The 14636-nt window shown below is 44.0% G+C and overlaps 2 protein-coding genes across 4 annotated transcripts in view; one reads left to right on the top strand and one right to left on the bottom strand.

The window, feature by feature from the left end:
• Positions 1-14636, bottom strand: part of LOC138763121 (zinc finger protein 850-like) — a 131083-nt gene that overhangs the window by 53260 nt on the left and 63187 nt on the right. The gene's annotated exons all lie outside the window — the stretch shown is intronic.
• On the top strand, positions 1355-13629 carry LOC138763119 (histone-lysine N-methyltransferase PRDM9-like). Of its 3 annotated transcripts, none has more exons than XM_069936788.1 (4): positions 1355-1436; positions 5723-5779; positions 6385-6416; positions 9622-12696. In XM_069936788.1, exon 4 carries the CDS (start codon positions 10170-10172, stop codon positions 11199-11201), a length of 1032 nt encoding a protein of 343 aa, XP_069792889.1. In that variant the 5' UTR covers positions 1355-1436; positions 5723-5779; positions 6385-6416; positions 9622-10169; the 3' UTR covers positions 11202-12696. The 3 variants fall into 3 exon arrangements, with proteins under 3 accessions (XP_069792889.1, XP_069792888.1, XP_069792890.1); XM_069936789.1 differs by lacking the exon at positions 9622-12696 and adding an exon at positions 13226-13629 and having other exon boundaries at positions 1361-1436; XM_069936787.1 differs by lacking the exon at positions 6385-6416.

Below are 14636 nucleotides of genomic sequence, written 5' to 3'. Positions count from 1 at the left end.
ACTTGAGTGGAAAGGAAAAAGTTGAGAACGACTGTCTTAGACGCTGCCTGAATGTTTCAGTGTTTTCTGCTTTTATTATCTATTCCTTAGTTGAGCTTTGTGTCAGTTCCAACTGTAGTCGTTACCTACCAGGATTTGGATCCTGGCAAGGTCTGCAGAACTAAATGGCCACAATTCACCTGTCCACCTTCGCGGATTCCGTCTGCTGAGCAACAGAAAAAGAAAGCAACGGTCACAGTAAGATCAATGGCCATCTTCATTACCCATAATCCCCCTCGCAGCTGGAACCACTCTGCCAGTGTATACTTGTCACCCGCAATACATCACGGTAAGGTTGATGAAGCAAAGCAGAAGTTCTGGGGGGGGGGGACACGTCATGGGTGTAGAACATGGGATGTGTACATATTCTCTTCTTTTTGGCTTGGCTTCGCGGACGAAGATTTATGGAGGGGGTAAAAAAGTCCACGTCAGCTGCAGGCTCGTTTGTGGCTGACCAGTCCGATGCGGGACAGGCAGACACGATTGCAGCGGTTGCAAGGGAAAATTGGTGGGTTGGGGTTGGGTGTTGGGTTTTTCCTCCTTTGCCTTTTGTCAGTGAGGTGGGCTCTGCGGTCTTCTTCAAAGGAGGCTGCTGCCCGCCAAACTGTGAGGCGCCAAGATGCACGGTTTGAGGCGTTATCAGCCCACTGGCGGTGGTCAATGTGGCAGGCACCAATTGATTTATTACATATTACAACCAGATGTAACAGTATTTCTCCAGACCACGGTGTTTGTGCACTTGGACACGTTTACACAATACACTTGCTCACACTCAATATACACACGGCTATGCAATACGCTTGCACGAAAGACACGGGCACACACCAGTGGCTGATTAACTACCATCCAGGCTTTAGTAAGGCCTCCCCTGACCTTGCCCGCTTGCCCCACCCTTCGTTGATTAAAGTGAAGAGGAGGAGAATTCTGAAGGTCTCGACCCGAAATGTCGCCTGTCCCCCTGCGTCCGAGCCGGCTTGTTTCTCTGCTCAAGAAGTAGTTGGCGACCAGGTTTGGAGGCAATCAACACGGTGACAGGCCAGCTCCCGCACCCTCTCCACCGTTATCACAGACTACCCCTGCGCTCCGAACCGCAGCCTCCACGCACAAACAGCGGCCGGTCGTGCTTTATTCCCCCTTGGCCCCGGTCCCAAAGAAAACTTCACTCCCCGCGTGACAACTTTCACCTGGAAAGGATCGGGGAAGTCCCTACGCGCATGCGCAGGAACGGCCCGGGCGCTGCCGCTCCTTTGATTGACAGCTCCCTCTGCCTCGTCTCCCGGGCTGCGACCGCCCGTCACGTGACGGCGTGTCCCGCCCTGGGCGCGCTGACGTCGCAAGGCCCGCGAGTGCCGTTCCCTCAGCAACGGGCTGGTCCACGGTTTAATCCTAGGATGGAGGTGAGTCTTGCCCTGGGCGGAGCGAGGGGTCCCGAGTGCTTAGTTTCCGAGGCGTGAAACTAGCCCTTGTTGGAGCCGGTGCTGCCAGGGGCGAGGGCAGCCTTGGGGAGGAGGGCGTGCGGCAACGAGGTCCGGCTGGGACCCCCCCCCCCCCCCCCCCCCCCCGGCCGCAGCCCCTGTCTGACAAAAATTGAGAAGAAAGAACATTTATTTTACAACAATGCAAAGTTGGGTGCTTCCCCTTACCCTGGGAATACACACATACACTGGGGCTCACCCAACTTTTATACAGTTGATTTCAGTATAGAAGTACCCTCCCCCTTACATTCTTCTGCCTCCTGGATGAGTTTGGCATTAGGTAATCCTGTCTGCCTACGTACTGTTTCTGTGCACTTGGAGGACCAGGGGGTATCCTGTCGGTGTCTTCTCATGTCATTATCCTCATTGTCCTTATTCACAAACCTGTCTTTGTTCTAATTTACACCTACCCGACCCTCAGGGCTGTGTCCTCTTCATATGTAGAACTGGCTAATACTGTCTAAGGCTTACTAATTACATATGCAAAACCTGCTAATTCTATCTGGGGCTAGCAGACCCTTATCTTATTCAGACTAACTCTACTTCCTACATTCTAATATCCATTGTTCTATCCTTATCTCATTCATACAGTGAACTTGCTGATTCTGTCTAGGCACTAGGAGATTCTTATCTTACTCAGACTGATTCTGCTTCCTACATTCTAATATCCATTGTTCTATCCTTATCTCATTCATACAGTGAACTTGCTGATTCTGTCTAGGCACTAGGAGATTCTTATCTTACTCAGACTGATTCTGCTTCCTGCATTCTAATATCCATGTCTTATCCTGTTCATACTGGCTTTATTCATTTACCCATGTATCTATTTTAGTTTCCTCATTTTCATATTTTTATATCAGTTTTACTCATCTCTCACAATCCTCACTTTTCTTTTAGATCAGTGTTACTGATCTCTTACAGTGGGAATGTGGGGAAATGAGAAACGTACGGGGAATGAGCAGAAGGGAAAATGAGGAGGGGGAGGGAGGGGAAATGAGCGGGAGGGGACAATTGGAAGGAAGAAGGGAAAGTAAGAGTGGGGGAATGAGTGGGGGGAGGGAGGGGAAATGAGCGGGAGGGGACAATTGGAAGGAAGAAGGGAAAGTAAGAGTGGGGGAATGAGTGGGGGGAGGCGTAGGGTAATGGGGAGAGAGAAGGGAGAGAGAAGGGAGTGGAATAGAGGAGGGGCGAGAGGTGGGGAGGGGTGGAAAGGGGCAGGCAGACTCCCTCAGGGCAGGTCTGAAGGTGTGGATAGAGGAAGCAGGCATTGGTTTCCCCTAATGCCCCCTATTGGATCTCTTCTGATGTTGACTGCTGGGGAGAGGACGTTCACCCAGCCAAACGGTCTAGTGAGACAACTAGCAAGTTCACACATAAAGTTTGCAGAGTGTGGAATATTTAAACATCATTCACTCAAAAACCAGGAGGGACTGGAGTCTTGTGGTTATTGAGGCCACAAATCAAAACAGGTCTTGGTATTGTTGTCAGTTTGCAATCTGTTTTCAGGTTGAAGTTTATTGTCACATGTACAAAGGTGCAGTGAGGAAGTTTGTTTTGGAGCAGTCTCACTGGACATTCTGTACATAGTCCATCAAATAAGTAACAGTGCAGGAGTGCAGTTATTGGGACAGATCAGTCCGTACAAGGCAAAAATCAGCATTATTTTACAGGTGCGAGGATCATTCAAAAGTCCGATAACAGGGTTAGGGTTCTGTTCTTGAATCTGGTGGTGTGTGATCTCACACTCGTGAGTCTTCTTTTCCATGGGGAGGAGGGGAAAGGGAGTGGGTCTGGGGAGGGGTGAGTCTTTTAATATGTTGGTTGCTTTTCCAAGGCAGCAGGAAGAAGAGGTGGAATGGATACTCTCCGTTAATGTTAGTGTCTCTGGTTGAAGGCTCTATGGCCAATGAAATCCGTGACACCCAATTTACCTACCAATCACGGGGGGAATGTACAGACTCCTTACAGGCAGGACTGGATTTGAACCTGGATCATTGGTGCTATAATAGTGTTTCACCACCAATTACAGGAATTGAAGTTCATGTCCTGGATCTCTACCAAATAAAGCAGCTGTGTTTGAAAACTGTGTATCATCCCCTTGTATCTCTGTAATACACTCATTGTGGAGAACAAAGATAAGGCCATTCAGTCCATCTGGTGCCACACTGGGAACATCCTGGTATCTTCTCTCCTGTCTGTGTTTCTGCTCCAGACCAGCCCCCAATCACCTCACCCTGCTGGAATACTCTTTACTTTCTTTTTCTTCTCTGACTGATACAACTAGAACAAACCGTGTTTCTCTGGACCAAATAATTTATTTTAATTCAGACTAAAGTACAGTAAAAGGCCATTTCGGCCCATGAGGCCATTTCGGCCCATGAGCCCATGCTGCCCTCTTACACCCAATTAACCTACAACCCCTGTACTTTTTGATGGGTGGGAGAATCTGAGATTGCAGGAAGAAGCTATTTCCCAGCCTGGCAGCCCTAATTCTGATGTCTTCTACCTGATGAAAGTGGGTCAAAGATGCTGGCAGCTAGAGAAACTCAGCAGATCAGGCATCATCAGTGGGAGAAAAATAACTGTGTGTGTTTCAGGCCAGAAACCCTCATCGAGACTCGATAAAGTGGTTTGGCTCAAAACGTTGACTGTTCAGCAGATGGTGTTTAGTTCCACCCTCCAGCAGTGTCTAGTGTCTTGGATTTTATTTTCAAGTCCAGTTTATTGTCATCTGATTGTACAAAGACAACCCAATGAAACAGCGTTCTTTGCTCCTTGGTGCAAGGCACGCAGACACACAACCAGACATAACAGACACAGACTAATAATACATATGCAGGTCATATATTTTATCCATATAAATAAATATTGTTTTGTACAATTGAGAGTCTTGGATGGTTTGGATGGTTAGTGTGAGCAATTCAGCATTCTCACTGCCTGTGGGAAGAAGCTGTTCCTCAGCCTGGCTCTCATACTACTCCTGTATCTCTTCCCTAACAGGAGCAGCTGAAAGATGCTTTGTGCAGGTGGAATGGGTCCTCAATGATTTCTTGTGCTCTCTTCAGACTACCATCCTGGTAGATCACGTAGATGGGGGAAGGGAGACTCCAATGATCCTGTGGATTGACCTCCGATTGATTTCTCTGCAGCAATTGTACCACAATGTGGTGCAGGTGGCCAGGACTTTCTTGATAGAGTTCCCATAGAAGGTTGACATAATGGTGGCTGGTAATCTTACCAACTTCAGTCTTCTCAGGAAGTGCAGTCGCTTTTGCGCCTTCCTGACAAGTGAGGAGATGTTGAGTGTCCACGATAAGTTACTAGTTAAGGAACTCCAAGGAACTTGGTTCATCACCCTATCCACTTGAGTGACCACTTTTCAGGGTATCCTGCCCCTGTACCCCCCCCCCCCGGTTTCTCTGAGTCCAGGACCTGACCATTTTTACAGGAGGTACAAGAGCATCAACATTTATAGATGCTGAAAATACTGGCTGAGTTTCTCCAGCATTTCAGCGTTTTTACTTTTATCAAAATCAGAACATCCAGGCTGGGAAATAGCTTCTTCCCATACGCTGTGAAATTAGTGAATGGAATCCTATAACTTTGGGTCTCTCATTAACAAAAGGAGATTAGTTTTTCCTGCAGATCAGGCAGAATCACCACTTATCAGTAGTGTAAAAAAAACTACACAAATGTACAATTATTACAAAATATCTCTTTCTTTTACTTTATATATCTTTTTGGATATGTGATTATTGTGTGCTGTGCATTTTGTGTCTGTACGTGTGTGCGTATTGTGTGTGCATTGTGCATGCGCATAGGAGAATGAGTCTTGTGGATGTGTGCGTGCAGTGTGGTCTGGAGAAATGCTGTTACATTTAGTTGTATATGTACAGACAGATGATAATGAACTTGAAATGCAGTGTAGAGATAAAAGAAAGCTTTGCTTCTGGCACTGTTTATCACCATCTATCAAACAATGCTAATGGGGGGGGGGGGGGGGTCATAGAAACCCTTGGACGCGCGGACCTCACCCATGACCCACAGGGGATTTCCCCTGCTTTGTATCGTCTACCTTGTCGTGATGCATTGCGGGCATCAGGCGTGTGTGTTTCGCGACATTGGCACTGGCAGAGTGGTTCCAGCTATGTGGGGAATTATGGCCATTGATCCTGCTGTGACCATCACTTTCTTTTTCTATTGCTCAGGAGACAGACAACGTGTGGCTGTTTGGTTCTGCAGACCTTGCTGGAATCCAAACCCTGGTAGGTAACAACTACAGTTGAACTGACACAAAGCTCAAATAAGAAATATAATAAAAGCAGAAAACACTGGAACATTCAGGCAGCATCTAAGGCAGTGGTTCTCAACCTTTTTCTTTCCACTCACACACCACTTACACAGGATACCATAGGTGCTCTGTGCTAAGTAAGGGATTACTTCAAGTGGTTTGTGAGTGGGGGGAAAAAAGGTTGAGAACCACTGGTCTAAGGTCAGACTAAGTATGTTGACAATTTGTTTCCTCCCACTAAAGCCCCTCAACAGAGCTGTTGACTTCCTTCAGCAGATTGGATTTTGCTTCAGATTCTAGAATTTGCCATCTCTTGAACCCAGACCCTAATGTCTCCAGCATTTCAGGTCTGGTCCTTTTTGATTAATGGCAGAACTAAAATGTAAATTTTTTCCTGTTTTTGTTCTGATTTGATTTCCAGCATCTGCAGTGTTTTACTTTCCAAAATACAAAGTTGAATTTAAACCTGAAAGAGCAACTAAGAATATTTCATTCAAGTATATATATTAACTGTGCAAACAAGCTTTTCTTCTGTTTCTCTCTGTTGAGAAAGCTCATCACAACTTCCTCTGTTCCTAGATGAATTACCAGCTTTTCCACAGACAAAGCAGGTAATGGAAGGCTCTCATCTTGTGAATCATTCTGGGATAATTTCCCAATTCATCTTCAAAGTATCCCAAGACATGCTTAAAGATTCCTGGAATGATATCACCCCAATAGCAGCTAGCATAATGGTATTATAGTGCCAACACACAGATACAAACCCAGCACTGTCTAAGTGTACGTTCTCCCCATGTGTGCATACGTTTCTTCTGGGTGCTGCGGTTTTCTCCTGCCTTTCAAAAATGAACGGGATTTGTGGGTTAAATTTTTTTTAGACATGCAAGACGGTTACGGGCACTTTTGCCCCATGACCCCATCCTGACCAATTACACCCAATTAACCTACAACCCTTGGTACGTTTCAAATGGTGGAAGGAAACCAGAGCCCTCAGGGGAAAACCCACACAGACACAAGCATAACATACAAGCTCCTTACAGACAGTGCTGAATTAAAACCCTGGTCCCTATTACTAGCGCCATAACAGCATTGTGCTAACTGCTATGTTAACCGGGCCACCCCAGTCTCTTCACTCACTCCAAAGCATCTATGTCCTCCTGCATTGAGACAACCAGAACTGAATGCAATACTCTCTTCGCAATGTAGTCACACAAAATCACAAGATCATGAGATAAAGGAATAGAAGCAGGCCTCTTGGCCCATTGAGGCTACTCCGCAAATCCACCCTGAGCTAAACCATTCTCGCATCTAGTTCCAAATTCTAGCCTTTTCTCCATATCCCTTGATACCCTAACTAATTAGATACCTATCAATTCCCCCCCTACCCCCCAAATGTTCTGGCCTCCACAGCTGTATGTAGCAACAAATTCCACAAATCCATGACCCTCTGGCTAAAGAAATTTCTCCTCATCTCTGTTTTAAATGGGTACCTTTTCATTCTGTGCCCTCTTGTCCTTGCAGCATTCAAAATATTTCTATGACATCTCCTCTCATTCTATTATACTCCAATGAATACAGTCCAAGAGCTGACAAACATTCATCATATGTTAGCCCTTGCATTCCAGGAATCATCCTGGTAAATCTCTCCAAAATTATTACTCTCTCCAAAATTATTACATCCTTTCTAAGATAAGGGGCCCAAAACTGCACACATTTCTCCAAATAAGGTCTCATCAGTGCCCCAGAGAACCTCACCAACACCTCTTTATTCTTATACAATCTTAACAAACTCCAGTTCTTTCCCATTGCTGTTGACATCAGTGGATAAGAGGGGAAAACATGCAAGAACTAACATGCAAATCTCTCTTTGAAGGGAGTTCTGTGAGGGTCCTGCCTATTCTTATTTAACTCCATTCAGCTGCTCCACTGCGAAGACTCTTCGAGGAATGCCCACCCCGAGGCGGTTTTCCTTTGCGGACGATACAAATATGGGAGGAAACATACCAAGGGTTGTAGGTTAAAAACATACCAAAATGCTGGATGAACTCAGCTGGTTCTTTTCAGTGTCTTTAGGAGACATTCAGCACTTTTACACAGAAACTTTGTAATTAATCCAAAAAAAATGAGCATACTTACCTCTGGTGTGTCCTAATGTGGTTGTTTACTCAGGGGCACTTTTAAGGCACTTTTACACAGACTTACTGTGTTGTGGAATTTGTAGGAGTGGGAATGTCGTATTCATTAGGGCTGTTTCTTAAGGAGTGGCTGTGATCAATTTACACTGCAGCTGCTTCGTAAAATGTGTAGGGGTACCTGTGGAAAAATTAAGGGATGGAATTTGCATTAAAAATTCTATCCCGACATTTTTACACTGCCACCAGAGCAGAAATTTTCCTGAAATTTTCTGCTGTTCAGTGGCAGTGTAAAATTGCCTAAAAATATATTGCCGACGATTCAGTCCTGAATTCCTTCTTCAAGGAATAATTAGAATAAGCCAGAGGCAGGAAGTCTCAGAATGTCTCAGAATTCAAAGTGGGAGGAATCTAGACCAACAAAAGGTGTTAATTGGATATGATAAGGGACAAGGTGAGTATTTATTATGTTTGTGCGAAATAATAAAGACCACAGAGATAATGAAAGTCAGAGAAGTCGATATTAATGTTATCTGGTTGGAGGGTGCCCAGTGGGAAGATGAGTGTTGTTCCAATTTGCGGGTGATCTCAGTCTTACACTGCATGTGACCATGGACAGACATGCCAGTAAGGAAATGGATGGAGAATTGAAATGGATGGAGAGATCCACAATATTGCGGCAACAGAGGCGAGGTACTCAACCAAGCAATCTCCCTGTTTGCATCCAGTCTTTCCAATGTAGAGGAGACCACAACAGGAGCATCATATGCAGGAGATAACCCCTGTAGAATCAAAAATGAAATGTCTGTTTGGGGCCCCGAATGGGGGTGAGGAAGGAGGTGTGGGCACAGGGCTAGGCGCCAAGGGATGATTGGTGGGGAGGGAGGAGTGGACAAGGGAGTGGTCCCTGCAGAAGATGGAGAGGGAGGAGAGAAGAATATGTGCTTAGAGGTTGGATCATGAGGGGCAGATAGTATTGAGGAAGTCTGCAGAAGACCTTAGGTTGGAAGATTGGACGAGGAAATGGCAGATGGAATGTAGTGTATTAATGTGTATGATCATGCATTTTGGTGGAAGGAATAAAGGAATCAGAGGCACAGAGGGACTCAGAAGTTCTCATGCAAGACTCCCTAAAAGTGAACTTGCACGAAGAGTCAGTGGTAAAGAAGGTGAGCACTGCTTTGGGCTCCATATCAAAGGAAAGGTGTGTTGGCATTGGAGAGGACCTAGAGGACGTTGACAAAGATGATCCCTGGAGTGATAGATTTTCATACAAGAATTCAAAGGCTCTGGAATTGTACTCATTGGGGGGGGCAGGGGTCTTATTGAAACCCATGGAATACTGAAAGGCCTGGATATTGTGGACGTGGAGAGGATGTTTCCTCTGGTGGGAGAGTTGGCAACCAGAAGGCACAGTCTTGGAATGCAAAACATCCCTTTAGAACATAGAGGAGGAATTTCTTTACGCAGACATTTGTGAATTTGTGGATTTCATTGCCACGAGCAAATATGGAGGCCAATTCATTGGGGATTTTTAAGGCGGTGGTAGGAAGGGAATCAAGGGTTGGGGAGAGAAGGCAGGAGAATGGGGTTGAAAAAGATAGTAAATAAACCATGATGGAATGGCAAGGGGAGTTAAAAGGGCCAAATGGCCTAACCTGCTTATGATCTTGTTATATTACAGTCAGCAACAGACATTGTGTCCATGAACTTCGCAGCATAACCTGGATTATAAATCGGCCCCCGTGTGTCAGAGGCAACGCCAGCTCCTCGCGTGTGGACATCATTCTTCCCACCTGCATTTCCAAGGCAGGATTTTGCTCACCACCATTGAATCGCCCAATCAATGGAGGCTTCTCTGACCACAATGGCCTGTGCTCGGCAAAGGGCTCCGCAGCTGCCATTCTGAGCTCTGCATATGCGCCTTACAGGGGAGTTGGGATAGCAACGTGGGTAAGGCATTTGTCGGAGACTGAAAGTGATTCAGTACCAGGTTCCAGGAGTAGAGCTCAGCACTGGATCCTGGAACGGAGGACTCCCGTGGTTCCGGGGCTTACAACACTCAGCTCGAGGACACTTCTCCCTGGGTCCTGGCCTTAGTCCCAGCCTCGGTGTTGATTTAACCCACTTCCTAGCTCTCCAAGAGGCACCAACAGGCTGAGCACGAGGTGTGTCCCTCGAGGTAGCAATGCATTGACTATCCCCTAGTTACACCATCTCGTCCCCACAGTGATGAACCCATTTCAATGCTCCAACTGTGGGAAGAACTTTAATGGGTCAACTGAATTAATGAAACACCGGCGGGCCCACAATGGAGAGAGGCCATTTATCTGCCCCAAGTGTGGGAAGGGCTTCACCCAGACCTCCAGCCTGTGGAGGCACCAGTGTGGCCACACCGGGAAGAGGCAAAGGCCATTCGTCTGTCTCGAGTGCAAGAAGGCCTTCACTAGCAGGTTCAACCTTGAGAACCACCAGCGGGTCCACACCGGGGAGAGGCCCTTCACCTGTCCCGAGTGTGGCAAGGGCTTCACCCAGTCATCCAGCCTACTGACCCACCAACGGGTCCACACCGGGGAAAAGCCATTTGTCTGCCCTGAGTGCGGGAAGGGGTTCACCCGGATCTCAATCCTGAAGACTCACCTGCGGGTCCACACAGGGGAAAAGCCATTTGATTGCCTCCAGTGTGGAAAGGGTTTTGCCTGGTCCTCACAATTGATGACTCATCAGAGGGTACACTCCAGGGAGAGGCAGTTTGTCTCCTCCAAGTGCCGCAAGGGCTTCATCCACTCCTCTCAGCTGCTGAAACACCAGCAGGTCCACACTGGGAAGAGGCCATTCGTCTGCTCCGAGTGCAGAAAGAGTTTTGCCTGGTTATCTAGCCTGAGGAGGCACAAACGGTGTCACACCGGAGAGAGGCCGTTTGTCTGCTCCCAGTGTGGAAAGGATTTCGCTGAGTCCTCCCAACTGATGACCCACCAGCGGGTCCACTCTGGAGAGAGGCCATTCATCTGCCCCCATTGTGGGAAGGGCTTCACCCACACCTCCGATCTGCTCAGACACAAGCGGGTCCACACTGGGGAGAGGCCGTTTACCTGCCCTGAATGCGGGAAGGAGTTCACCCAGTCCACTCACCTGCTGACCCACCAGCGGGTCCATTTTGGGGATATGCCATTCACCTGCTTCGAGTGTGGGAAGGGATTTGCCCGATCCTCCCACCTGCTGAGCCACCAGGGGGTCCACTCAGGGGAAAGGCCATTCACTTGATCTGAATGTGGGAAAGGGTTCACCCAGTCATAGAGATTGGTGAAACGCCTACGAGTTCACACATAAAGTTTACAGAGTGTAAAATATTTAAACGTCACTCACTCAAACACCAGAGGAGCTGGAGTCTTGTGGTTATTGAGGCAACAAATCAAAACAGATCTTGTTATTATTGTCAATTTACAATTTGTTTTCAGGTTCAAGTTTATTGTCACATGTACAAAGGTGCAGTGAGGAAGTTTGTTTTGGAGCAATCTAGCTAGACATCCTGCAAATAAATCATAGTGCAGGAGTGCAGTTACAGATACAGACCAGTTGGTACACGTCAAAAGCAGCATTATTTTACAAGTGCAAGAATCATTCAAGATTCTGATAATATGGGAAATAAATTGTCCTTGAATCTGGTGGTGTGACTTCTGGTTGGCTGTGCGATGAAGAAACGGTGTGCGTTACCTGCTCCTGCTTTTCATTTTCCTCCACTTATAACTTTCTTTTTTTTTTACAACCAAAGTGTTCTGTACGTTTCATTATCAGCCCCTCTCACCAAGAATTGCTTTACAATGTCTACAAGAGCTAATAAAGCAGGGAAAAAAAGAAGAAATGCTGGCAAACTTAACTACTGAGACCATAATGGAGATAAAGTAGCAGCTTAAACAATAATTGATGGAAGAATTTTAAATGGTTTGGGCCAAATTGAAGTCAAACTTGAACAGATGAGCGGTTGTCATCTATTGAGCTGAAGTTAAACAAATTGAATGACTGTGTTAAAGAATTAGAAGATGTATGGACCATTTGAACTAACACTAATTTGAAGTTAATGATGAGGGTCATTAATCTGGAAAGCAGGAGCAGAAGGCAAAATATTTGTATTTTTTACCCTTTCTGAGTCTTCTGAAAGTGGGCAGATTACGATATTTTTTTGACCTTCTCTGCAATGTGTTTGGGAGAGATCTGCTCACATCACACCTGAGATTGATAGAACTTATCATTCCTTAGCTCCCAAGCTGACTGTGGGTCAGAAGCCATGATCTGTCATTCTCAGATTACATTGCTACCAAATCAAGGATTTTCTGATCCGTGAAGCTTGAATATCATGGTCAATGTATCAGGATTGTCGAGGATTATTGCCCTGAGGTAATGAATCAATGTGCCAAAATATAGAAGGGTCATGTCGGGATTGTATTATTGAGATTTTAAATCTTCATTAACATATCTGAGCTCGGCTCCGCATTACTCTTTCCTATTGTTGTAAGAAGTGGTTTGGTTCAGAGGATGAGGCTCAGAAATATATTGATGATCTTCCTTATGCATCGCACTGTGTGATCTATTATTTCATGACTGAGGCTGATTAATTACTGCTATTTTTAAAGATTTATCATTTACTATACCTGGTCCATTGGATGAAGATTGGTTATTTCTAATTTACTTTAATAATATACGGAGTGCTCAATCCATTTGGATTGCAGTTTTATAAGGGTTTCTCTTGGTATGCAATTTGTTGAGTTATTTCATTTTTCATGATAAGAATATTGAGAAGTATACTCTCATTATTTATTATTTAGTTATAATTAATAAAGATGGAAAAAATCCATGTTGCTACTTGTTACATTTTTTAAAAATTGCTCAAAAAAATGTGATTTTCTTGTTTTGCTTGGTTGAAGACTAAACATAATCTTGTTCTAATTATAAGGGCAGAGAATATTTACATTTGAAGTCTAAGACCGTGAGATAAATTGCTTAGCAGGAAGATATTTATGGGGAGCCTGTTGTTGATATTTTTCAGCAGCTTGCTGGATGTTGGATATAAACAGTAGGGTGGGGGAGGTAGAGGAATATATTTCTAATGTTGCTATGGCACTGGGAACTTTTATAAATACTGGCATTCTGCTGCTTATCTTCAATTTTGTTTTGTTTTCATGTTCTTACTGCAAGGCTGACATTTGGGACTTGAATAATGTGTTTTAATCAATCCACACTATTGTTAAAAATAATGGTTAATTGATTCATTTTTTTGTTGGTTGGAATAGGAATGGATTGAATCTTCTCATCAAAAGAAAATATAGTTCTCACATTTCAAGCAGCTTAAAACTGCAGTCGCTTTCTTACAAGAAACACACATTCATGGATGTGATAACTCTGGTCTTATGTCCAGGTGGAGGAGACACTTTCATTCTATTTTTCAAGCTAAAATTGGGGCTGGGGTTCAGCCTAGTGTCCTTTCAGATACAAATATGTTATTGTATTTGGGAAATTATACAATAATGTATTGCTCCTAATGGAGATGACATGGGTTTTTTTAAAGTTTTTTTTTTGTCCCTACTGGACCTGAGCTTATATTCTCTCGTACTTTATGGAGATTTTAATTGCTGGTTAGATCCTATTTTGGATTGTTCCTCTCTTAACCCTGCCTTAGCAATTCATTTTTATTAAACTATGGTATTTCTGATGTCTGGTGTTTTTGTGTCCTAATAGGAGAGAGCATTCTTTTTTTTCACATGTTCACTGTACTTGTTCAAGGATCAACTATTTTCTTATTGATAACCAACTGATTTCACAGACCCATTCTTGAGTATCAAAGCATTGTAATATCAGTCCATGCCTCTGTCGTATTATCTTTGTTCTTTCCTGAATTCCTTCAAGTTAGTAGGCATTGGCATTTTAACTTGATATTGCTCTCAGATAATGATTTTTTTGAAAAATATGGAGGAACAGATAACTTTTTTCTTTGAAACTAATACTACTCTAGAAACTTCTAGTTTGATTATATGGGGCACCCTAAAAGCTTACCTTAGGGGGCAAATTAGTTCCAATACTGTAAATTTTAAAAAATGAAATCTAATTAAAAAAAATTACAATTGATAAATCAAATTAACATTATTCTCAGGTTAAAAACCCTGAATTATATAAAAACCAAATTGAACTTCAAACAAAGTTAGATCTCCTCTAAACACCTCCAATTGAATGTCAACTTTGAAGAGTAAATCTCAGTTTTATATTCATGGAGAGAAATCAGGTAAACATTTAGCTAATCAGTTGAGGGGATTTGAAGCTAAGCATCACATTATAAAGATTCAAATGGAGAATGGCAGTGCAACTACAGATCATTCTGTGATAATGATACTTTTAGGAAATTCTTTTCTTTTTAAAATATTTATTGAGTTTAATTAAAAAAATGCACACATATAAATCCAATATTTTGTTACAAGCCCAGAGAACTACAAAACGCAGCAGTAATAGAAATTCACTAAGACAAATGGTTACTTAAACAAAAGTTGCTTTTAATTTTTTTTAAATATAAAAGCAAGATCAAACTTTAACTTATTACTACCTAACTTAACCCCCTTCTAATTCTAAGTGCATGTATATGGAATGTGTGTATGTTCAGGAAAGTTCTTTGCTTTAATAATCCAATCATTCAATTCTCACTTCTCCAAGTTC

The sequence above is a fragment of the Narcine bancroftii genome, chromosome 5 (assembly GCF_036971445.1).
Source record: "Narcine bancroftii isolate sNarBan1 chromosome 5, sNarBan1.hap1, whole genome shotgun sequence".
In the NCBI taxonomy this organism is placed as follows: domain Eukaryota; kingdom Metazoa; phylum Chordata; class Chondrichthyes; order Torpediniformes; family Narcinidae; genus Narcine; species Narcine bancroftii.
This window is presented reverse-complemented; position numbering and strand designations above follow the sequence as displayed.